This window comes from Zingiber officinale, chromosome 10B, assembly GCF_018446385.1.
Source record: "Zingiber officinale cultivar Zhangliang chromosome 10B, Zo_v1.1, whole genome shotgun sequence".
In the NCBI taxonomy this organism is placed as follows: domain Eukaryota; kingdom Viridiplantae; phylum Streptophyta; class Magnoliopsida; order Zingiberales; family Zingiberaceae; genus Zingiber; species Zingiber officinale.
The window spans coordinates 952,435-976,196 of NC_056005.1; the positions used below are offsets into that span (position 1 = coordinate 952,435).

A 23,762-nucleotide genomic window follows, 5' to 3' on the forward strand; every position below is an offset into this window, starting at 1 on the left:
GGAAGTTTAAAGATATTTTTTTTCATTAAAAAAAGGGCTGCGGTAACTATTAAGGAAATTATTGAAGGTTCAATTTTTTTTAAAATAAATAGAAAAATTAACTTTATAAAATCCACACTTTTCCGAAACAATAATAAACATTGCCTGATATAAAATTATTACAATTATTTGTTTTTTTTTACCAAATCCATTCTTGCTAAATTATTAGTCCATCAAATTCGACAAATCCTAATTAAACAAATACCAAAATTAAACAGCATTCTAGAAAATAATCATAGCAAATAAAAGTTGTGGAAAGCAAATGTTCAATTATAGTTTAATTTGAAGGAAAATAGAAAACAAAATTTTATAAATTGAAGGAAAAACGTAAGAAAAATATTTGATGCTCATCAAATGTTAAATATATATTTAATGTTTTTTAAAAAATAAGAAATTCAAAATTTGAAAGAGAACAACATGAATTATTTTTATTACAAATCACAAGTCTCCGGATATACCGAGATAGGATATCCAGATTATATTTGTGGAGCGTATTTTTTTAATTTATCCCAGTGGATTTGTATATATATTTTTTTCAAATCACAAAAGGAAATTTTAGTGAAATTAAGTTTAAATATTTGTTTTTATTCTATTTTAATAAAGCGAATAAGGTTCCCTTCTGCCTGAGCGGATTCCTTCCTCCTCCACCATGGCCGGGGACAGGAGGAGATCGGTCCATCTCGTGGAGATGGGCGGTCTCTTTGGCCGCCGAGGCCACCCTTCTCCGGCTGAACCTACCTCCGTCGGCGGCGACGACGATGGCTACTCGAGGATGGTCTATTGCAACGGTACGGCGAGCCCTGAGTCATTGGATCTGGACTATCCCGACAACACGATCTCCACCACCAAGTATACGGTGGCCAATTTCGTACCTAAGTCCCTATTCGAGCAATTCCGGAGAGTGGCCAACTTCTTCTTTCTCATAGTAGCTTGCATCTCTTTCAGCCCGCTTGCTCCGTATCGGGCCGTCAGTGTGCTCCTCCCCCTTGTTTTCGTCGTCGGTGCGACTATGGCGAAGGAGGCCATCGAAGATTGGCAGCGGAAGAAGCAGGTGATTTTCATGGTTGAAGCAAGTAAACACGGGCGACCTCTTCTCGATCTCGTGTTGCCATAACTGCTCCTTTTGTTTCAAACAACTCTTGATCTTGGTTTATCTGGGATATTTAGTCATAGCTGGAAGTCATGTATTACGATTGCCATTTATTCCTCACGACTAGTCGACTACATTTGGAGAATCAAGAGAAGTGGGTTCTTAAGAACGAACACCGTTTTAGTTAGCATCTACATGCCCTCTCTTCTAGTTGTTTGCTAACATAAAGTCCAGGATGAGGCAAAAATCTGCATCTCCCTTTTTTACTTGACCATTGGCTACTTTGAAGTAAATTATGGAATGCAATTTAGGAATTAGGTAGTCATATCTGAATAGTTTTGCATAAACAGATGCTACCTGACTGACTATTAATTCATTAGATAATGTAGACATTTTACAATAACCTCTAGGTCTGATTTCATATGGAGAGAATATGCTTGTCTTAGATCAGAGATATGGAGGAAAAAAAATAAAATATACCTTAATAAATGTTTTAGTTTATTTGAATGATTAGAGTGTTGTAGTTTGTTATTAGGGATATCCATCTGACTATGAATTTAGTTTGAAACTTTAATGCATCTTGTTGTATGTTATTAAAATTTCAAAATTCTTGTCAGGATATAGAAGTCAACAATCGGAAGGTTAATGTCTATGATGGAGCTCATTCTTTTTACCAAACAGAATGGAAGAAACTTAGAGTTGGAGATATTGTTAGGGTGGAGAAGGATGAATTTTTCCCTGCTGATCTACTTTTGCTTTCTACAAGTTACCATGATGGTGTTTGCTACGTAGAGACCATGAACCTTGACGGAGAGACAAACTTAAAACGTAAACAGAGCTTGGAAGTGACTTCAACCTTGCACATTGATGAGAATCTCCAGAATTTTAAAGCATTAGTCAAATGTGAAGACCCAAATGAAAAGTTGTACTCCTTCATTGGGGTTCTGACTAATGAAGGTGTGCAATATCCCCTCAGTCCCAAACAAATTCTGTTGAGAGATTCTAAACTTAGAAATACTCATCAAGTTTATGGTGCTGTAATTTTCACTGGACATGACACAAAAGTAATGCAAAATGCTATGGATCCTCCTTCAAAGAGAAGTAACATAGAGAGGAGAATGGATAAAATAATTTATGTACTTTTTACTTCTCTGGTTTGTATTTGCTCCATTAGTTCTATCTTCTTTGGCATCAAAACAAAACAAGAAATTAATGCTGGAAGCTATAGGTGGTATTTGAGACCAGAAAAATCATCAATATTCTATGATCCTAATAGGACAACTTTGGCTGCCTTTTTTCACTTTCTGACAGACCTTATGCTATATGGGTGCTTGATTCCCATTTCATTGTATATATCCATAGAGATAGTTAAGGTTTTGCAAAGCATGTTCATAGACCGCGATCAGGAAATGTACTGCGAGGAGAGTGATAAACCTGCACGTGCTCGGACATCAAATTTAAATGAGGAACTTGGACAAGTTCATACCATACTCTCAGATAAGACAGGTACACTTACATGTAACTCTATGGAGTTTGTGAAATGTTCAATAGCTGGTATTTCTTATGGCAGTAAATCATGTGAGGCAGAGAACAATCTTTCAAGAGTCACAGAATATGATTCATCTGAACTTCATGATAAACCCGTTGATTTAATGAGGCATAATACTCAAGGATTTCTGGAAAGGTCACCCAAAGGCTTTAACTTCAAAGATAACCGGTTAATGCATGGACAATGGATTAAAGAACCTAATTCAGATATAATAGAGAAATTCTTTCAGGTGTTAGCAATCTGCCATACAGCAATTCCTGTTGTGACTAAATCTGATGAGATTGTTTATGAAGCTGAGTCACCAGATGAAGCTACTTTTGTTACAGCTTCTAGGGAGCTTGGCTTTGAGTTCTACAATAGAACTCAGACAAGCATCTCATTGCATCAGTTTGATCCTAAAACTGGCAGAAAGGTTGATAGGTGCTTCTCCATTAACTTGATATATAATGTTCAATACTAGTATCCATCCTCTATTTTTGTCATTGTAATATTTTCAATATGCAGGACATATGAACTTCTCAACACCTTAGAATTTAGTAGTGGTCGCAAACGAATGTCAGTAATTATAAGGACTGAAGGGGACCAGTTATTGCTCCTTTGCAAGGGTGCTGACAGGTTTGTTTGTTAACTTTGCACTAATTTCATAATATAATCGTGTGAGATATAATCCCTGTCCTCATACTTATTTCTTCATGGTTTAGTGTCATTTTTGAGAGGCTTGCTGAACATGGAAATTTATTTGAACATAATACCAAGCGCCACATCAGTGAATACTCTGAGTCAGGTCTACGAACATTGGCAGTTGCTTACCGTGTACTAAGTGCAGAAGAATACATAACATGGCATGAGGAGTATCTCAAGGCAAAAAATTCAATAAATACTGATCATGATGCAATTGTGGATGAAGTAGCTGACAGGATTGAGAGAGACCTTATCCTTTTAGGTGCTACAGCTGTTGAGGATAAATTACAGAAAGGGGTAAAGTGTTTCTGCCTCTAAAAGGAATGTTGTATGTAGGTTTCATTTTGATTATCCATTCACCTTTCTAGTGTTACCTGTTACTCGTTTGTATGTTTACTGTGAGGAAAAAAATATTTATATAAAGCATCCCTAAACTTGAATAATTTTTGGCTATCCAAAAGAGTAAAATTCCTCGATAAATAATGTTCTGCTCCTTACCTGACCAATAAAATACCTTTGCCATCTTGATTCTACTCCAATAAGTTTTCTTTCTAGATATCAGCTCAAAATAGATATGTGTGTATCATGTGTCACATCAATTAAGAACCCGCTAGACAGACGACCGTTTACTTATTCTTCTCTTCATTTTGTAGGTTCCAGAGTGTATTAACAAACTTGCACAAGCTGGAATTAATATCTGGATTTTGACTGGTGATAAATTGGAAACTGCAGTTAATATAGGGTGATGCTTTCTTGATATGCTATTAAACTAGGCATAGCTCCTGTCTCGCTTGTTATGACTAATCCATTAGACTGTACAGGTTTTCTTGCCAATTATTGCGCAGAGGAATGGAACAGCTCATAATCACTCTTGATCAATCTGATATTAACGCTTTAAAGAAAAATGGTGGAAGGGATGCTGTTGAAAAGGTGCAGAGATAAGGAAAAGTTATAGTACCTTTTTTTTTTTTGTGTGTGTTTCTCACAATTTGAACACTTGGTAGACTTTGCATGAAAGTGTTACCAAGAAAATACATGAAGCACAATTCAGAGTTTCTAAAATGGAAGGAAGTGGTGTTCCCTTTGCTCTTATTATTGATGGTGACTCTCTGGCCTTTGCTTTTTCAACTAATCTGGAGCACCCTTTTTTGGACCTGGCAGTTAGCTGTGCATCTGTTATTTGTTGTCGAACATCACCAAAGCAGAAGGCTCTTGTGTGTATTTCACTTAACTACTTTAACAATGAGTTATTTCACATATGGAATAATTGATTTCTAACTAAGAATTCAGGTAACAAGACTGGTGAAGAGAAAAACCAGAAAAATTACACTTGCGATTGGTGATGGAGCCAATGATGTTGGCATGCTTCAAGAGGCTGACATTGGTGTTGGTATCAGTGGAGTTGAGGGCATGCAGGTCTGTGCTTGGGATTGACATATTGTAGTTTGTCCTTTACTTTCTTATTTGTTTCTGTATGCTTATTGCTACATGGCATATGAAGACACTTTAGCTAACTGGTGTTAGCCAACTTAGCCTTTCATAGCATGGACTTCAAAGATCCCCCTCAGATAGCATGCAAACTAGAGATTAAGATTTGATAATATCATAATACACATCCCAAACTGTGTGTGCCCTGAAATTGGTACATTTTAGAATTTATTCCTCTTCAACTGGAATAGAACAATTGAAAGTCACAGTTATTAGTGAAGAGAATGTAAAGCTTCCTTAGACATGTTTGATCTTTTTCTTGTCAAACCAGATGCACATATAATATATATCTGCTTGCTTAAGGTAACGAGGAAAGCAAGTTAAAGTTGAAACATCATCAAGGGAAGGAATTATATCATCACCAATTGTGGGTATTTAGCAAGCTCAGCTATTTGTGAGCTGAAACATGATCATATTCTTGTTGAAAATAAACTTGCTTATCTGTGTATGAGTTCTGTTCATTAACTTTTACATAATTAATGATACTAAGCATGCCAACTGTAGATCATATTCATCTAAAGCTGAATTTTTGGTATTAGCGACTTTCATTAATATATGAGAACTAGATTGAGGAATGGAATTTAAGTTAATCTTATACACTTAGTTGTTTTTATTTTGAATATATTGTTAATTTTTTAAAAAAAATTCGATGTGTAATATATTTCTTTTGACAAAAATTTGGTGATGTCATCCGGAATCATATAGTTATACATAATATGCATTGTTTTTCTTTAGCACAATAACTTTTAAGCAAGATTGCAAAGATATATATTGTTATCTGTAAGATGCAATTATTTGTTGTAGGCTGTCATGTCTAGTGACTTTGCGATAGCTCAGTTTCGTTTCTTGGAGCGTTTGCTCCTTGTTCATGGGCATTGGTGTTATAGACGTATCTCAGCCATGGTGAGGAACTATTTCACATTTATGACTTCTACTTTTCTGTTCATGAATATATTTCACTCAATTCAAACTTTTTTTTCTCTTTCTGTTTGTTGATTATCCAGCTCAGCTCAAATTTGAAAGGATACCTGCACAATCTGAATCTTGTTGAATATCACATAGATTGGACCCTCAATTTTTTCACTCTTTGCTTGCATTTAGCTGTTTGATACAACCCTGTTTCACCATCTCTTAGCTAGTAGATTGCTTGCATATACATTATTTGAATTACCCCACCTGTGAACTGATTAATTAATTATGAAAACTAATTATGAAATTTTGTTAAAAAGAATGCCAGTCATATTACACAATTTCAGTGGTCTAATGAGATAGATAAACTCATTTAACTAACTAGCACTGCTTTTTAATTTCATATTTCTGTTTATATATTTTTTCCCCTTTTGTTTTTAAGGTTTGTAGTTGGTGTAGGCATCCAGTTTTGAATACTCTTTTGACTTTTTCCTGGGGGCTTATACTTCCTGAATTAATCTATCATCGACATGTTTTAGTTACCTTATTGTCATAGACAATGTGGGATTATAGTTGAGATGACAGGTGTGCCCAGAAAGTTATGTAATGGCATTATGAATTTCATAAACTGTTGTCGCCCATGTTAATGGCACATGCTTCATTGAGCCTAGAAAATTGGTGCTTGTTTATTTTGGTTCTCTCACCTATGATGATTTTCTCTTAAATTTATGTAGTACCTTATTTGTTTTATGTGAACAGATATGCTACTTTTTCTACAAAAACATAACATTCGGCTTTACTCTCTTCTGGTTTGAGGCCCATGCTTATTTCTCTGGACAGCCTGCTTATAATGATTGGTTCATATCATTCTATAGTGTTGCCTTCACATCTCTTCCAGTTATTGCACTGGGTGTATTTGATAAAGACGTTCCTGCCCGTCTTTGCATAAAGGTAAATAACCCTATTTGAATTCACTTTATACTTTCTGTACCCTTTAGTTCATGTTAAAAAAGTGATGTGTGCAAAAACCATTGACTATTATAGCTTTCCTGAAAATTACTTCTTGTTCTGAGATTTCCCATCTGCAGCAATTATTTTACTGGTTGTCATAAAATGGTGTTATTATGGCAGGTCTAGAGTTGCATATGTTGCAATTAATTTGCTTCAATCAATATATTCTTCATTGTATTTATCAAGCTAGTTCTTTGTCTGTTTCTCAATTTTGAAGGTAGTTGAAGATGAGTTCTCTAAATTACTTTGCTGACTCTTAATCTGTTCTATTTGCATGATTTTGTTTCTCTTCATGTTCACATCTTCATATAAAAATAAGAAGATAATCCAAAATTTTCTATGAATATGAATTGTTTAAAATATTCCCTCAATTTAGGGAATGGACTCTGAAGTTGTTATGGTTGGCTAGCAAAACTTATTTTCCCCTACACTAGTTATTACGAATCATGATGATATAAACTGCCGACTCAAATTCAGCTTCTTCACAATTCTTGCAGTTTCCCAAGTTACATCAGGACGGTATTCACAACATCTTCTTCAGCTGGCCTCGCATTCTTGGCTGGATGTTCAATGGAGTTTGCTGTTCTCTGATCATCTATTACTTCACGACGGGAGCCATATTTCATCAAGCATTCCGCCAGGATGGCCGTGCAGCAGGCTCAGACATCCTCGGAGTAACAATGTACACTTGCGTAGTGTGGACAGTGAATTGCCAATTAGCAATCTACCTCAGCTACTTCACATGGATCCAACACTTCGTTATATGGGGAAGTATCCTAGTTTGGTACATTTTCCTAGTGATTTATGGTTTCTTCCCGCCAATGATATCCTCGAGTGCATACCAGGTTTTTCTGGAAGCCTGCGCTTCAAGTCCTCTTTATTGGATGACTACTCTCTTCGTCGTTATTTCTGCCCTACTACCTTACTTTTTCTTCTCCACCATACGAGATACGTTATTCCCCAAGTATCATAACTTAATTCAAGGACTGCAACTGATGCCTGCGATATATTTTGCACGCTAGATCGTCAATTAGTTTCCCTTAATTTTGTCAGGCATCTCCTTTTGTAAAACTATATAAATGTAGTTCTGTAGGAAATCTTCTCATACAACTCATATATATATATATATATATATATATATATATATATATATATTCAGGCTTTGCTGATAGATTATACAAATTTTTCAATGTTGTATCGGTGATGAATACCAGTTGCACCTATAAATACACACTGATCATATTTATAATCATTCGTTATGTTGCCTAGGTTTTAATTCAGGTATCAGCTCTTCGAACCGAATGACCTAACGTTATCTTGATGGATGCTATATGGTTGGTCATCTTATTAGTTTATTCAGGATTTTTTTTTTTTGTACTTTCTCTAGGAATGTATTGCACTTTACTTTTTTAGATTAGCATGTCCTCACATTGTTACTGGTAATTTTACCCAGTGCTATTCGATCCACCATATCCAGTTTAGATTCAATTCAACCGGTCAGGTTGATCCATCAAAACATTGTGTTTGTTTTCTGACACGTTCTGCGCGTTGCTTCCTTAATGTTAAACAGATTTTCCAAGTCGACGGCACGAATAAAAAATCGACTTTAATCCTATTTTAAAGGCCCTAATTGCGCAACTAACCAATGCTATTCACATGCCAGACTATATACCGATATAAAGTTACGAAGAACTAAAAAAAAAAAATCAAAATCTTATAAAAAATTAAGGACGAAGCTTCTTCTCCTTGATTCTCTCACAGGATCTCACCCTTCCTTCCTGCAACCAAAACAAGGTCCATCCAATCTCTCTCCCGGCCCGTCTCTTTCCTTCCACATCTTCTCCGACGTCTGTTCTTTTCTGAACCTCGGATTCTGATCGAGATCTTCGTGACTGAAATTAAAATTGTACCTCTGCAAATTGTGCAGGAAATGGTAAATTAGTTTTCAAATGTTCATTCCCAATCATACATAAAAATTTGCCCAAGTCAGGAGGTGTCCCTGGAGAACCTGCAGAAGACGCGTACCCCTTCATAAGGCTTGCAGTGGAAAACCAGTGCCTGAAAAGCCAGTGGGAGATTCCTAATTTCCTACGATTTCGTCAGAGGACAATTCAAGGCATGGTCAAGGGAGGAGATGATACGTCTTCTGGTTGCGTCATTTCCCATACTGCAAATTTAGTTATCAAAAGCCTTTTCATAATTAAATTATACTATCTCAAATCGATTTCAAAAGAGACTTCGTCAGCTGTTTAGTTTACCTGTGAGTAAATTAATACTTTAATACCACTTGCACTCTGCTCATTTCATTTCATTTCATTTGATTTTAGAAGCAGTGAAGAGTTCAGAGAGAAATGCGAGGAGAGTTGCCACTTGGCGCCTCGAATTAACACAAATTAATTTCGAGGGCGGTCCGCTTGAATCCGAGTCCGGTCCTCCGGTTTCTCCGACCCGACCATCTTATCGTGTTCCCGCGAGTCATCTGAACCGATCCCCTCCTGGACAGCTAGCGATTATATAACTCCCCTCTCAATTCACAATTCACACAGAATCCGAAACGCTTTTCCGCAGCACTCTACGATCGATCACGCGCTAATCAAGAAGGTCCGCGGTATATCTCCTCCTAATTCTCCTTTCAGATCTTCACTCGTTAATTAGATCATTCATTCATTTATGTGGAATTTCCGGTTGTGTTTTTCTTTGCATAAAAGTATATCCATCTCCTGTGAATGTGCAGCAAATGGAGAGGTTGACCTTCGGCTTCGAAAGCTTCAAGAAAGACGTCTACGAGTCAGTCCGCGAATTATTTCTTTTTCTTGATCTCTTGTTCATATGCGATCGATCGATATAATGATGGCCGGCCGTCTCTTTACTTTCTCCGACAGGAAAAAACCAGAGTTGTTCTCGCAGTTGGCACAGGGACAAAGCCCCAAGGTGAGCCACGCCGCGACTACTCTAATTATAGATTATAATTAACAACGGCCTCTCGACGAGGCTTGCATGTGAACTAGCTGTCGCTTTGCATCGGCGAGGAAAGGGAGAGAATTCCGTGCCTTCCTCTTTCTTTTCTCTTCCTTCAATTAACTATTCTGCCGACCCTCATGAAACTGCGAGGCTTGATGTCGATGTTGACGTTGACTCTAATATTGATCTCAGTACATGGTGTTCGCATGCTCGGACTCGCGCGTGTGCCCGTCGGTGGTGCTCGGGTTCCAGCCCGGCGAGGCCTTCATCGTCCGCAACATCGCCGCCATGGTTCCTCCCTATTGCCAAGTAATATCTGCCTCCTCCTTACTTTCTAGTTCCATTTTTTGACTGTTTGGCGCGGTCTCAACTAACAGCGGTGATCTGTGATTGCAGAAAAGGTACTCTGGCGCTGGGGCAGCCATTGAATATGCCGTCCTGCATCTCAAGGTGGTCAATCTCTATCCTTTTTTGGGTTTCTTTTACAAGAATTAATTATTCCGTAAGGGATGTGTTTAATTCGGAAGGTTCAATTGTCCAGGTGGAGAACATTGTGGTGATTGGCCACAGCTGCTGCGGTGGGATCAAGGGACTCATGTCCATCAAAGACGACGGCACTACCACAACGTAAGAAACATAATCTGATTGAATATTCACATATATTCACTAAAAAGAAAGCTTCAGTTGTTCTTCTTTCTTTCTCTGTTTTCCTAAAAGGTTGGGGGAATTCAGAATTAGGTGGGTTCATTTACTCCTCCTCTGCTTAATTCCATGTAACAGTTCATAGACAATAACTGGGCCACCGGCCTTATCTCCACATACTGAAATAGCATTATGTTTCTCTTCCCTATAACAAAAAAGAGAAAGGGCCATCGCATCACATCACTAGTTGCAGACAGCTTTCTCAACACTTTGTGTGGCACAGAATTGATTTTCTTTTTTTTTTTCTTTTAATATTCCTCCCTTCACTTTGGTTCGCTCAGTGACTTCATTGAGGAGTGGGTGAAAGTTTGTTTGCCAGCGAAGGAGAAAGTGCAGGGAGAATTCGCGTCCTTGGCTTTTGCTGAACAGTGCACGGAGTGCGAAAAGGTCTTCTTCTTCTTTCTCCTCTTGATGATCATGAAAATCTTCAGAGCCATGCAAGACTAGCTCTGACCTTTCTGTTGCAGGCGGCTGTGAAGGTCTCCCTGGAGAACCTGAAGACCTACCCGTTCGTGAAGGACGCAGTGGAGAAGGGCTCGTTGAGGCTGATCGGGGCACACTACGACTTTGTGAATGGCAAATTCGAGATTTGGTGAATCGATTCATTAGCGGTAATTATATTATTATATGGTCATAAATTTCATGGCAGAATCAAATAAGATTCCGGAATTTGTTGCATGACTTTTGCTACTAAAGTCTCCAATATTGTATAAATTTGGGTTTCGTACTTTTGTATGTTGCTTTCGCATTCAGTTTGGAAGAATCAATAAATTGAGTGAACTTGAAGTTCTGCATCCCCGAGGGCCAATCTGAGTATTTGTCCAAAGTATTTGAGCAAGTATTTTGTAAAACACCTCTCGGAGTTTTCAAGTTGTAATAATAACCTAAGTTTAAAAATTCTCGTCATTAAAAATGTCAGTGATTAAAAAAAATAATAAATCTAGTTAGTTTCATTGATTATATTTGTTGAATATAATTAGTAATATATGTTTAGTCCCACATTAAAAAGAATAAAGATGTTTATGGACTTATTAAAGAATGTGCATCAAATATATTGTATTTGATTGATGACCAAATGAAACATATTTAAAGATGGACACGTGGGTATAGAGATAAAATTGAATTTTACATTAATTTTTTTTTATGAACAGATGTGATAGTTAATATGTCCATTCATGAATAGGTGTCTCTACAACCGTTCCCAAAGGTTGTATTGTTCACTATATATATATTTTTTAACATCTTCTCCATGATCATCTTTTTCTCTAAATTATCTCGGGAGAATTTATAGATTTGTTATCTATAAATTCTATTTTGTTTTGAATATCCTGGAGGGAATTTGTCACTAAACCCAATAACAACATAGTGGGGGCAAAATTTCCTTAAGGAAACTAATTCATGCTCAAAACGAAGTTCTATCCTCGATCTATTTCTAACAATCTTAAGGGAATTTTCGATCCATGGAAGCCACTGGTTCCAAGTCTGTCTTTAGTGCATTCAAGTTGGACTGTTCCGATGAGACGAACTTCACTCGCTGAAAGGACAAATTGTTCTTCCTCCTCATTGAATTGGGTGTCGTCTATCTACTGTTGCATGATCTGCCTACGATTCTTGCACTAACTGATAAGGATACTGATGAGATCAAAGCAACTCGAAAGAAACGGGAAGAGGATGAAGTTGAAGATACATCCTGAATGCCTTAACTGATAGATTATATGATCTCTTCCGTTCAATCAAATCTCCACAAGAAATCTGGAATGCCTTGGAGAACAAATACACATATGAAAAACAAGGTACGGACAGATTTCTAAGCATGAAGTTTTTCGAATTTCGTATGATTGATAATAAGTCTGTCATAGATCAAGTCGATGAACTACTTGTCCTAGTTTCTAGACTCAAGGATCTAAAAATAGAAATGTCTGATCCATTACAAGTGGTTATTGTAATTGCAAAATTGACAATCACTTGGAATGACTACAGAAAGAAATTGTTACACACTTCTGAGGATTTCACCATAGACCAACTCATAAGACATATTTGAATTGAGGAAGAAACTCGAATTCATGATAATAAATTTGCTTATGAGTCTGGTTCTAAGGTTAATAGCATTGAGTCTAAGAAAACAAGATATTTTGGAAAGAAAAGAAAGTTTGCTGAAACTTCTTCTGAAACTTTTGCTAACAAAAAGAAAACCAAGACATGTTACTTCTATAGAAAGAAAGGTTACTACAAAAATAAATGCATGTTTTTTAAGAAACTAAAGATGGAGGGAAATGCTTGACAAAAAACTGTGAATGTCTTTGAACGTCCACCAAGTCCTGATATCGTTACTGATCCTGTCCGAACGGCTGACTCAATGGACGCTGGGCACGTGGCGCTCTCCGGTTGCTGATGTGGGTCTTCGACTGGTCGTACGAAGCTCCGGCGACCTTGCACAGAAGTCGGGCCGGAAAGAGGTTCCCGGCGGCGACCCTCCGACGCTCAAGTCAGGCAAGCAAGTGGTAAAGAAAGTGGCTCCAAAGCTTGTAGAATGCATACCTCCGGCGAAGTCTGCGACTCTTTATATAGAGCTGTGAAAGAGCCTCTACACGCCCACCGAGGCGCGTACGTGTCCGCAGCCCATACCTAGGTATGTGTTTGTCAGAAAGCTTACCTGACGCCATACTGCAACAGTCCCATCGCGCTTTCGAAGGGACAACAAGACACCCCGTTGTCAGACTAGGAGTATGACTTAGCCATATGACTTGACGGCTGTCAGAAGATGTTCCTGTTCTCCTTTACCCACCGCCGGCCGGGACGTACGTCCGGCCGGCTGGACGGAGACCATTGTCCGGACGACCTTCATCCCCTGCGCCGGCCGGGCGGCACGCCCCTCACGTCTCGCCTGTCGCTTGCGTTGAAACACTGGGGAGACTTCCGGGCGAGTGCCTTCCGCTCGGCTCTTAGACATTGTTTCATTGAGCGTCGGAACCCCAACTTTAGTCGGGGCGCCTATTGCCTTAGCTATTCACCGGTTGGTCTGCCTGTCTGGTCGGCCACTTGGCCTTTTGACTCCAGCGTGGCATGGACCCCTCAGAATGGGGGTCCCCCGTTCTAACCGCCGGATCACTTGCCTCCCCCTCGAGTCTAGTCGAAGGAGGCGAAGTCCGACTGACTGGACTGCCGATCTGATCGAGCAATGATCACTGCATTAGGCCGCTCGGCCAGGCATAGAGATACTCATCCGTTCGGCGGTATCTTGTCCGTGCCTTGTGTTCTCTTGGAATCCATGTCCGATGCTCTCCCCTACTACCCATCACGTGCGCTGCGCACGGTAAGGGGAGCTCATTAAATGCGGCCAATATCCTGCTGACACGTGGCGATCGTGCGTTTGTCAGCGTATGGCGGTGGCGTCACTTCCGATGGGACAGCCGCCGTTTGAAATGAACGGCTGGATGATGACCTCGTTATCGACGACCTGGATCGGACGGTGGAGGTTGCTCCCGGGCGGCGATATAAAGCCCGCGACTCCGTTTCCGCCGCATTGTTGCTTCATCCTCCTCCGGCGCTCCTCTGCTCGTTTTTTTCTCCGGCGACCTCGCCCCTCAACTCTTCGGCAACTCCCAGGCCCCCGTCGATCATCTTTCTTGCTCGTAAGACCCTCTTTCTCGTTCCCAACGTTTTCTTCTTTCTGTTAATCGTTTCCTTCAGTCGGTTTTCCTCCATTCCTTGCTTGAACCTTCCCTTTTGGTCCCGTATTCTTGTCTTTCGACCATGACTAGCACCTCGCAGTCGACCGGCGGCGCTCCGGGTCTATGGTACACGACCATGGAGAGCCGTTTTGACGAGGAGGACGCGTTGCGTCTCGCTCGGACTTACGACATTCCTTCCGACCACCAAATAGTATTAGCCACACCGGCCGATCGACCTCATGAACCGCCGCCCGGCACAGTTCTTTTTTTCCGAGACCAATTTTTGGCCGGGCTACGCTTCCCACCCCATAAATTTTTCTTGCAAGTTTGCAACTACTTCCGCATCCCGCTCGGCCAACTAGTTCCGAACTCCGTAAGGCTGCTGAGCGGGGTGATAATTTTATTCAAACTGAACGGCATCCCCCTCGACCCTAAGATTTTCCACTACTTTTTTTATCCCAAGCAAGCCGAGTGGGGCACCTTTGTTTTCCAGTCTAGGATAGGTTTCGTCCTCTTCGATAACATGCCGAGCTCCAACAAACATTGGAAGGAGCATTTTTTCTATATATGTTTTCCCGAGCGGCCAACTTTTCGCACCAAGTGGCAAACGGCGATGCCAGCGCAACCGGAGCTCGGCAAATTTAGAGGCGACGCGGCCTACCTTCATGCAGCCGAACGGCTGGTTGGTCAGCGCTATCATATTGACAAGCTGCTCCTTCCGGGAGTAATGCACATATTCGGCTTGTCTTCTACCCCCGCCGATCTGCCCTGCAGCATGAGTAAGCGATTCTCATCCCTCCTTTTTCTTTTGTTCTAATTGATTTAATCTTTGTTTCTGCAGCTGAAGTTATGTGACGTGCTAAGGCGACCGAGAAGCTCAAATTAAAAGCCGCTCAGATTGAGGCGGTGAAGAACAAGGAGGTCGCCGAGCGGGGCCTTGATCCAGCCGATCCGACCGGCGAATCAGGCGAGGGGACTCAAGATGCCCCTGAAGCCTTGGCAACTACTACCTCTCACGACGAGGCAGCGGGCGGCACAAAACCTTCTTCCCAAGCCGAGGTGGAGGGCTGTTCGGCAGATGATGTTCCGCTACTCACTCGGAAGCGCCGACGACCGGAATCTGCATCTGCCTCAACTCCACTTGATGAGCCACAGCCCGACCAGGGCGTGGATGCTCCGGTGTTGTCCGGGACGGTTTCCCTAGAGAGCACCCCGACCCCACATGGCTCTCCGAGGGCAAGCTCTGAGGTGCCGCCGTCCAGCCCTTCAAGAACTATGCGCCGTATCAGGCGTTTGGGCGAGCTTCCTTCCTCGTCCACCGGTGGGCCATCCGGTAAGGCCGATGCTTCTCGGGGCGAGCCGAGCGGCTCAAATTTAATTAAAACCGTCCTGCGCCTCCCCTCAGAGGAATATATGGCTGCTGCTGATCGGCCAGTGGTCTCCGAGCAGCAGATCACCTTGACAGGCCCTCTTGCAAAAGCTTGGGAGGACCACGGCGATCGACTGGCTCGGCGACGAGAACCTTCAACAGCCACCGGTATGCTCTTTCCTTTGTTCGTGTATTTGAATTAAGTTTTTAACCTGTTCACTTTTGCTCGTAGAACTGGGTGGAGCAGATTGCCGTTAGCAATCGGTTGGCCGAGCTGGAGGATGAATTGAAAAAACTCAAAGCCGCGGGGGACAGCCAACAGTCGACGACCGCTCTGGAGAAGGCCAAAAAATTACTGGAAGCCGAACGGAAACGGGCTTCCGATCTAGCGAGCAAGGTCGTTCGGCTCGAAGCGATGGTCAAACAACGAGATAAGGATATCAAGACGGCGATCACTCGGAAGCGACAGGCCATCGATGACATGGATCGAATGAAGGGGGAGATCAGAGGGCTGGAGCAACGCATCAAGGATCTGGATGCTCTTCTGGCCACCGAGAAGGAGAGCCGCTCAGCCGATCTTCAAAGATTTGATGGAGAATTGAAGGATCTCCAAGCTGCCAGTAACGCTGCCCACGCCGCGCTTAAAGAATATCAAGAGGGGGAGTCGGCTCGTTCTGACGAAGTGAGGAAGGCGTATCTCCGCTCGGAAGATTTCGGAGAGAAGTTTACCGACAAGATATCCCTCACTTTCGAAGAAGCGATCAAGGCGGCGATGGATTACCTGAAGACCAAGGGCCACCTGCCCGCCGAGCTGGCCATCCCCCCCGAGGACCTCGCGACCGTGATGGGCGCCAACCCTGACACTCTTTTTGATTTTGACACGTGATAAGCGTTTTTTCTTTTTATGAACTTTTTTGTATTCAGGCCGTTCGACCCAACTTATTCTTGTAGCAACTTTTTTGGTTAGCCTTGTGCTTAATAGATAATCTTTTCCTTTCCTTCAGCTTTTGTTTTGGCAAGAAATTTTCCTCTCGTAATAACTAAAGTGTTCTTTAAAACTCCTCCGCTCGACACTACGCTCTGTCAGACAAGTCGATTGTCTTTAATGTCTTTCATTATGCGACTGAGTAGCCGCTCGGCGCGCAAACGTCACTCGTTCACTTGCTCACATTTTTAATTCCGATTAACCATCTTTTGCTTCGCGCCTTACCTCAAAGGGGTTTTTGCTAGATTTTCGCATGCGAGCCGCTCGGACGTTTATAGACGCCGGCTCGTCTCTCGATATTTAACGTCCGAGCTCGACGGTCTTCCGCTCGGACGTTTATAGACGCCAGCTCGTCTCTCGATATTTAACGTCGGAGCTCGACGGTCTTCCGCTCGGGCGTTTATAGACGCCGGCTCGTCTCTCGATATTTAACGTCCGAGCTCGACGGTCTTCTGCTCGGACGTTTATAGACACCGGCTCGTCTCTCGATTTTTAACGTCCGAGCTCGACGGCCTTCCGCTCGGGCGTTTATAGACGCCGGCTCGTCTCTCGATATTTAACGTCGGAGCTCGACGGTCTTCCGCTCGGGCGTTTATAGACGCCGGCTCGTCTCTCGATATTTAACGTCGGACCTCGACGGTCTTCCGCTCGGATGTTTATAGACGCCGGCTCATCTCTCGATTTTTAACGTCGGAGCTCGACGGCCTTCCGCTCGGACGTTTATAGACCTCGTCCCTCGATTTTTAACGCCGGAGCTCGACGGTCTTCCGCCGGATGTTTATCGCCGCGGCTCTCGATTTTAACGCCGGAGCTCGACGGTCTTCCGCCGGACGTTTATAGACGCCGGCTCGCTCTCGATTTTAACGTCCGAGCTCGACGGTCTTCCGCCGATGTTTAATGTCGGAGCTCTCTCGATTTTTAACGCCGGAGCTCGACGGTCTTCCGCCGGATGTTTATAGACGCCGCTCGTCTCGATATTAACGTCGGAGCTCGACGGTCTTCCGCCGGACGTTTATAGACGCCGCTCGTCTCGATTTTAACGCCGGAGCTCGACGGCCTTCCGCCGGGACGTTTAGACGCCGCTCCTCTCGATTTTTAACGCCGAGTCGACAGCCTTCCGCCGGACGCTTATAGACGCCTCGCCTCTCGATTTTAACGCCGAGCTCGACGGTCTTCCGCCGGATTGTTTAACGCCGGCTCGCTCTCGATTTCTAACGCCGGAGCTCGACGGTCTTCCGCTCGGACGTTTATAGACGCCGGCTCGTCTCTCGATTTTTAACGCCGGAGCTCGACGGTCTTCCGCTCGGACGTTTATAGACGCCGGCTCGTCTCTCGATTTTTAACGTCGGAGCTCGACGGTCTTCCGCTCGGACGTTTATAGACGCCGGCTCGTCTCTCGATTTTTAACGTCGGAGCTCGACGGTCTTCCGCTCGGATGTTTATAGACGCCGGCTCATCTCTCGATTTTTAACGTCAGAGCTAGACGGTCTTCCGCTCGGATGTTTATAGACGCCGGTTCGTCTCTCGATTTTTAACGTCGGAGCTCGACGGCCTTTACGGCTAACTTCGACATTGCCGATCGGCGGAACCCTCGGCCATCCTTTGAATTAATTTTGCTTCGTGCATTACAAGGACCTGGGCGACTAACATATACAAAAATGATTTACATTCGTGCACCTTTCACCCCGCTCGATAAGGCTGGAGATGATTCGCACTCCACGGTCGATCCAGTTGTCGCCCGTCTTCATCCTCCAAATAATAAGCTCCCGAGCGGAGTTTTTCAATAACCTTGAAGGGACCCGCCCAAGGAGCTTCAAGCTTGCCGACGTCGCCGACCGGCTTGACTTTCTTCCAGACGAGATCGCCGACCTGGAATGATCTGGGGATTATGCGGCGGTTGTAGTTTTGCTTCATCCGCTGCCGGTATGCTATCAGCCGAACGGATGCCTTGGCTCGCTCCTCGTCGACCAAATCCAGCTCCATGTTCCTCCGTTCGGCGTTGCCATCATCATAACTCTGAATCCGGACGGACTCAACGCCGACTTCGACCGGAATGACCGCCTCGCCGCCATACACCAAATGGAACGGCGTGACGCCCGTCCCTTCCTTCGGCGTCGTTCGGATGGCCCATAAGACGCCCGGCACTTCATCCGGCCAACTTCCTCCCAAATGGTCGAGTCGAGCGCGCAGAATACGAAGAATTTCCCGATTGGCTACTTCGGCTTGGCCGTTGCTCTGGGGATAAGCCACGGACGTGAAGTGTTGCTCTATGCCGTAGCTTTTGCACCACTCCTCTAGCATCTTCCTTGTGAATTGCCGCCCATTGTCGAAAACCAATCGGCGAGGGATGCCGAACCGACAGATGATGTGTTGCCAGATAAATTTTTTGACCATCTGTTCGGTGATCTTGGCTAGCGGCTCGGCCTCCACCCACTTGGAAAAATAATCGACCGCCACTAGCAAAAATTTCCGCTGCCCGGTCGCCATCGGAAATGGACCGACAATATCCATTCCCCATTGATCGAACGGACATGAAACTGTTGATGCCTTCATTTCCTCTGCCGGTCGGTGGTTGAAGTTACGGTATTTCTGACATGAGAGGCACGTCGACACGGTCCAAGCGGCGTTTGCTTGTAAAGTCGGCCAAAAGTACCCGGCCAAGAGGATCTTCTTGGCCAACGATCGTCCGCCCGGATGCCCTCCGCACGATCCTTGATGTACTTCTTGGAGGATGTAAGCCGAGTCCTCCGAGCTCACGCATTTCAACAACGGGCATGAGAAAGCCTTTTTGTAAAACTGATCGCCGATGAGTGTGAACCGACCGGCTCTTCTCGTTAGCAGCTGGGCTTCATACTCATTGGATGGTGTGGCGCCCGAGCGGAGGAACTCTATGATGGGTGTCCGCTAGTCGCTTGGAAATGTGAGGCCTTCCATCCGGTCGACGTGCGCCACCAATTTTTTCAATTGGATGGCGATCGGCGTTATTGAGCTTGCAAGTTGGCTAACTCATCACCGCTTGATTTTCATGCTCGGTATTTTCGACAACAACTTCTAAAATTGGCTTTGAGCTTCTCAAGGCTCGTAGAGCTTGAGTCGAGCATTATTAATTTCAAGGTACCAGAACTGCGAATTCGAGTGAAGCGTTACCCGACCGGCTCCCACATGCCGGGCAACCTTACACTATGAGGGCCTCATATTCTGCTTCATTGTTGATAGCTTTATAATCCAGCCGGACGGATAAGCGCATCTTTTCTTCTTGAGGGGAGAGCAACAATATTCCAATCCCGCTTCCGAGTCGAGTGGACGACCCATCCACATATATTTTCCACATAGCTTCCGGCTCCGGCCTTTGCACCTCAGTCACGAAATCGGCCAAGGATTGCGCTTTGATCGCCGAGCGGGGTTGGTATTGGATGTCAAACTCACTTAACTCCGTCGTCCATTTGATGAGCCGCCCGGATGCCTCTGGGTTTAGCAATACACGCCCGAGCGGGCTATTGGTTTTGACAATGATGGTATGCGCCAGGAAATATGGACGAAGGCGCCGAGCGGCGAGGACCAGAGCGAAGGCTAGCTTTTCGAGCCCAGTGCAGCGAGATTCAACATCTTTTAAAATGTGACTAAGGAAATACACAGGCTCTTCTCCACTCGCCCTCACTAAAACCGAGCCAATTGCATGCTTGGTTGAAGACAAGTACATATAAAGTGACTCACCTGCAGTCGGCTTGGCCAATACCGGGAGAGAGTTCAGATATGCCTTCAAGTCTTCGAACGCCCAATCGCATTCTTCATCCCAGTGAAACTTAGTGGCCTTGCGCAAGATTTTGAAGAAAGGGAAGCTCCGATCGGCAATTTTGGAGATGAATCTGGACAAAGCAGTTATCCGACCGGTCAAACGCTGCAGTTCCCTTGTGTTTCTTGGAGGCGGCATATCTTGCAGAGCTTTCACCTTGCTAGGATTTGCTTCGATGCCCCGCTCGGTCACTATGTACCCCAAGAAACGCCCTCCTTTTGCTCCGAACAGGCACTTCTGGGGATTTAGCTTGACTCCATATTTGCGTAGCGTTCGGAAAGTTTCTTCCATGTCTTTGTAGAGATCGACCGCTCGGACGGACTTAATGAGAATGTCGTCTACATAAACTTCTAGATTCTGCCCGATCTGCTCTCAGAATACTTTATTCATCAAGCGTTGATATGTGACCCCCGCATTCTTCAATCCGAACGGCATCACATTATAGCAATAAGTGCCGTCGGCCGTCACGAAGCTGACTTTTTCTTGATCTTTACGGGCGAGCGGCACTTGGTGATAGCCCTGGTAGGTGTCGAGCATACAGATTAATTCGCAGCCGGCCGTAGAGTCCAGGCAGAGGATAAAAATCTTTCGGGCAAGCTTTGTTGAGATCCCGAAAATCTATGCACACTCTCCACTTGTTGCCTGGCTTGGAGACTAATACTACGTTAGCCAACCAGCTCGGGAACTGCACCTCGCGTATATGGCCGGCTTCCAGAAGCTTTTCCACCTCCGCCCGGATGATGGCATTCTGCTCGGCGCTGAAATCTCTTTTTCTCTGCTTTACCGGCCGAGCGTCCGGTCGGACATGCAACTCGTGCTGCGCTATGCTCGGCAAAATTCCGGGCAGCTCATGTGTCGACCAGACGAAGACATCATGATTTCTTCGGAGGCATTGGATCAGCTCCTCTTTCTGCTTCTTCTCCAGATCGGACGCAATAAAAGTCGTGGCCTCCGATCGGATTGGGTGAATCTGCACTTCCTCTTTTTCTTCATAAATTAAAGAGGGTGACTTTTCGGTGATGACGTTTACCTTGATCCGGGGCGCCTTCCGACCGGAATTGGCTTCTGCTCGGACCATCTCGATGTAGCATCGCCGAGCTGCTAGCTAATCTCCTCGTACTTCTCCCACTTTGTCCTCCACGGGGAACTTGATCTTCTGATGGAATGTTGAGACGACCGCTCGGAATTCGCTGAGCGCCGGTCGTCCTAAAATGACGTTGTAGGACGAGGAAGAGTCGACCACCACGAAGTTTGTTGTCCTTGTCCTCCTGAGCGACTCTTCTCCCAGCGAGGTAGCCAGCCGGATCTGTCCGACCGGCTGAACTTCGTTACCCGTAGAGCGGGGTTGTCATGGCAGCAGCTCGGCTCGATCAATTTGCAATGATCGAACGCCTTCTTGAATATGATGTTCACCGAGCTTCCTATCACGCGGTGAATAGTGTAATTGGCTATTACCGCTTTGATGAGCAGAGCATCGTGGGGTACTTCAACTCCTCCAAGTCCCAGCCCGAAACTAATTTCGGTCCTTCCGCTGCTTCGGCCACACCGACCGCATGAATTTGAGTCGGACGCCGCTTTCTAGCTCGGTTGAGTCTCCTCCTACGACCCACCAAAGAATAACGCTGATCTCGCCTTGGGAAGTATTGTTTATTTTCCTCTTCCCGAGCGGATGGTCGGGACCGCTCCCTGACGCCCGGCGATTCTCCTTCCTTGGAGAACGATGCCGATCGGGAGTCTGTTGCTGTCGCTATCACCGCGTCCGATCGGCTTCATGAGTTCTCTGTTGCCTGTCGACCGAGGGAGACCGCCCAAGGATACGGGGTGAGCCACGAAAGGAAGACTTCGACAATCCCTTGTGTTGTGCGTATCCGTCCGGTGGAAGGAGCGTAACATCGGGTCCATCTCTTCTTTGGCTTGGGCCAGGCGGCAGCTACCTCTTGCACATGGGACCTGGCATGGGGATCGGATTGCTTCGCCCTTGGTCCTCTAGGCGGCTGATGAGCGGCGTGCTTCCGCTACCGAGGAGCCCGCCTACCGGAGTTTCCTTTTTCCGGCGCGCGCCTCTTCCACGTTGATGTATTCGTAGCCCGATGTAGCATGTGATCGTAATCTCGGGCGGCTTGATGAGTGATCGGAAAAAATCCCCATCCACTAGGCCTTGTGTGAAGGCATTCATCATGGTTTCTGAAGTGGCCGTTGGAATATCCATCGCCACTTTGTTGAATCGCTGGATGTAAGCTCGGAGCGATTCACGGGCTTCTTGCTTGATGGCGAACACGCTTACACTCGTTTTCTGGTAGCGTCGGCTGCTTGCAAAATGGTGGAGGAAGGCCGTTCGGAAGTCCTTGAAGCTTGTGATGGATCAGTCCGGCAGCCTCCGAAACCATCGTTGAGCCGATCCCGAGAGAGTGGTAAGAAAAACTCGGCACTTTACTCCATCTGTGTATTGATGGAGAGTAGCTGTGTTATCGAACTTACCCAGATAATCATCTGGGTCAGTTGTCCCATTATACTCGCCGATCGTCGGAGGCATATAGTGCTTCGGCAGAGGATCTTGTAGAATAGCCTCTAAAAATTGGCGATTAATCCTCTTGGGTGATGCGTCCGCTCGGGGGGGCTTTCCCCTTTCTGTCATCCCGTCTAGGCATTTCATCCGAAGAAGATCCCCTATCTCTATGAGCTAGTACGGCTTCAGGGGTGCGGAATAGGGCTCGATGAAATGCAACGGGGGCCAATGGTGCTTCCGCTCGACCACCAGACGCTGATGTTGCTTGCTGCTCCGGCCGTTCGGCTGTGGCTTTCTATTTTTGCTCCACGAGCTTGGCGGCCCTTATCTCGATCAGAACGTCGAGTTCCTCGTTCGAGAGCGTCACCATGTGTTGTCGTCCAGCCTCGTCCATTGCTGCCGATCGGATGCAGGAGCGTTCCCACAGACGGCGCCAAATTGATCCTGTCCGAATGGCTGACTCAACGGATGCTGGGCATGTGGCGCTCTTCGGTTGCTGATGTGGGTCTTCGACTGGTCGTACGAAGCTCCGGCGACCCTGCACAGAAGTCAGGCCAGGAAGGGGTTCCCGGCGGCGACCCTCCGACGCTCAAGTTAGGCAAGCAAGTGGTAAAGAAAGTGGCTCCAAAGCTTGTAGAATGCGTACCTCCGGCGAAGTCTGCGGCTCTTTATATAGAGCGGTGAAAGAGCCTCTACACGCCCACCGAGGCGCGTACGTGTCCGCAGCCCATACCTCGGTATGTGTTTGTCAGAAAGCTTACCTGACACCATACTGCAACAGTCCCATCGCGCCTTCGATGGGACAACAAGACACCCCGTTGTCAGACTAGGAGTATGGCTTAGCCATATGACTTGACGGCTGTCAGAAGATGTTCCTGTTGTCCTTTACCCACTGCCGGCCGGGACGTACGTTCGGCCGGCTGGACGGAGACCATCGTCCGGACGACCTTCATCCCCTGCGCCGGCCGGGCGGTACGCCCCTCACGTCTCGCCTGTCGCTTGCGTTGA

General features: G+C 44.9%; 2 protein-coding genes across 4 annotated transcripts; both read left to right on the forward strand.

Moving 5' to 3' along the window:
* The first annotated feature begins 617 nt into the window (after window positions 1-617).
* LOC122028616 (probable phospholipid-transporting ATPase 8) lies at window positions 618-7,979 on the forward strand. 3 transcript variants are annotated; one of them, XM_042587460.1, is made up of 12 exons: window positions 618-888; window positions 985-1,090; window positions 1,747-3,098; window positions 3,183-3,293; window positions 3,380-3,656; window positions 4,013-4,101; window positions 4,181-4,289; window positions 4,364-4,573; window positions 4,650-4,775; window positions 5,652-5,750; window positions 6,516-6,707; window positions 7,265-7,979. In XM_042587460.1, exons 1-12 carry the CDS (start codon window positions 689-691, stop codon window positions 7,787-7,789), a joined length of 3,396 nt encoding a protein of 1,131 aa, XP_042443394.1. In that variant the 5' UTR covers window positions 618-688; the 3' UTR covers window positions 7,790-7,979. The 3 variants fall into 3 exon arrangements, with proteins under 3 accessions (XP_042443394.1, XP_042443393.1, XP_042443395.1); XM_042587459.1 differs by having other exon boundaries at window positions 618-1,090; window positions 7,265-7,977; XM_042587461.1 differs by having other exon boundaries at window positions 618-1,090; window positions 6,632-6,707; window positions 7,265-7,402.
* Window positions 7,980-9,227: 1,248 nt separating this feature from the next.
* On the forward strand, window positions 9,228-11,224 carry LOC122029559 (carbonic anhydrase, chloroplastic-like). The gene is made up of 8 exons (XM_042588599.1): window positions 9,228-9,375; window positions 9,502-9,554; window positions 9,650-9,698; window positions 9,921-10,037; window positions 10,125-10,178; window positions 10,270-10,355; window positions 10,712-10,817; window positions 10,898-11,224. The coding sequence occupies exons 2-8, from the start codon at window positions 9,505-9,507 to the stop codon at window positions 11,024-11,026; spliced, it is 591 nt and encodes a 196-aa protein (XP_042444533.1). The 5' UTR covers window positions 9,228-9,375; window positions 9,502-9,504; the 3' UTR covers window positions 11,027-11,224.
* The last annotated feature ends 12,538 nt before the right edge of the window (window positions 11,225-23,762 follow it).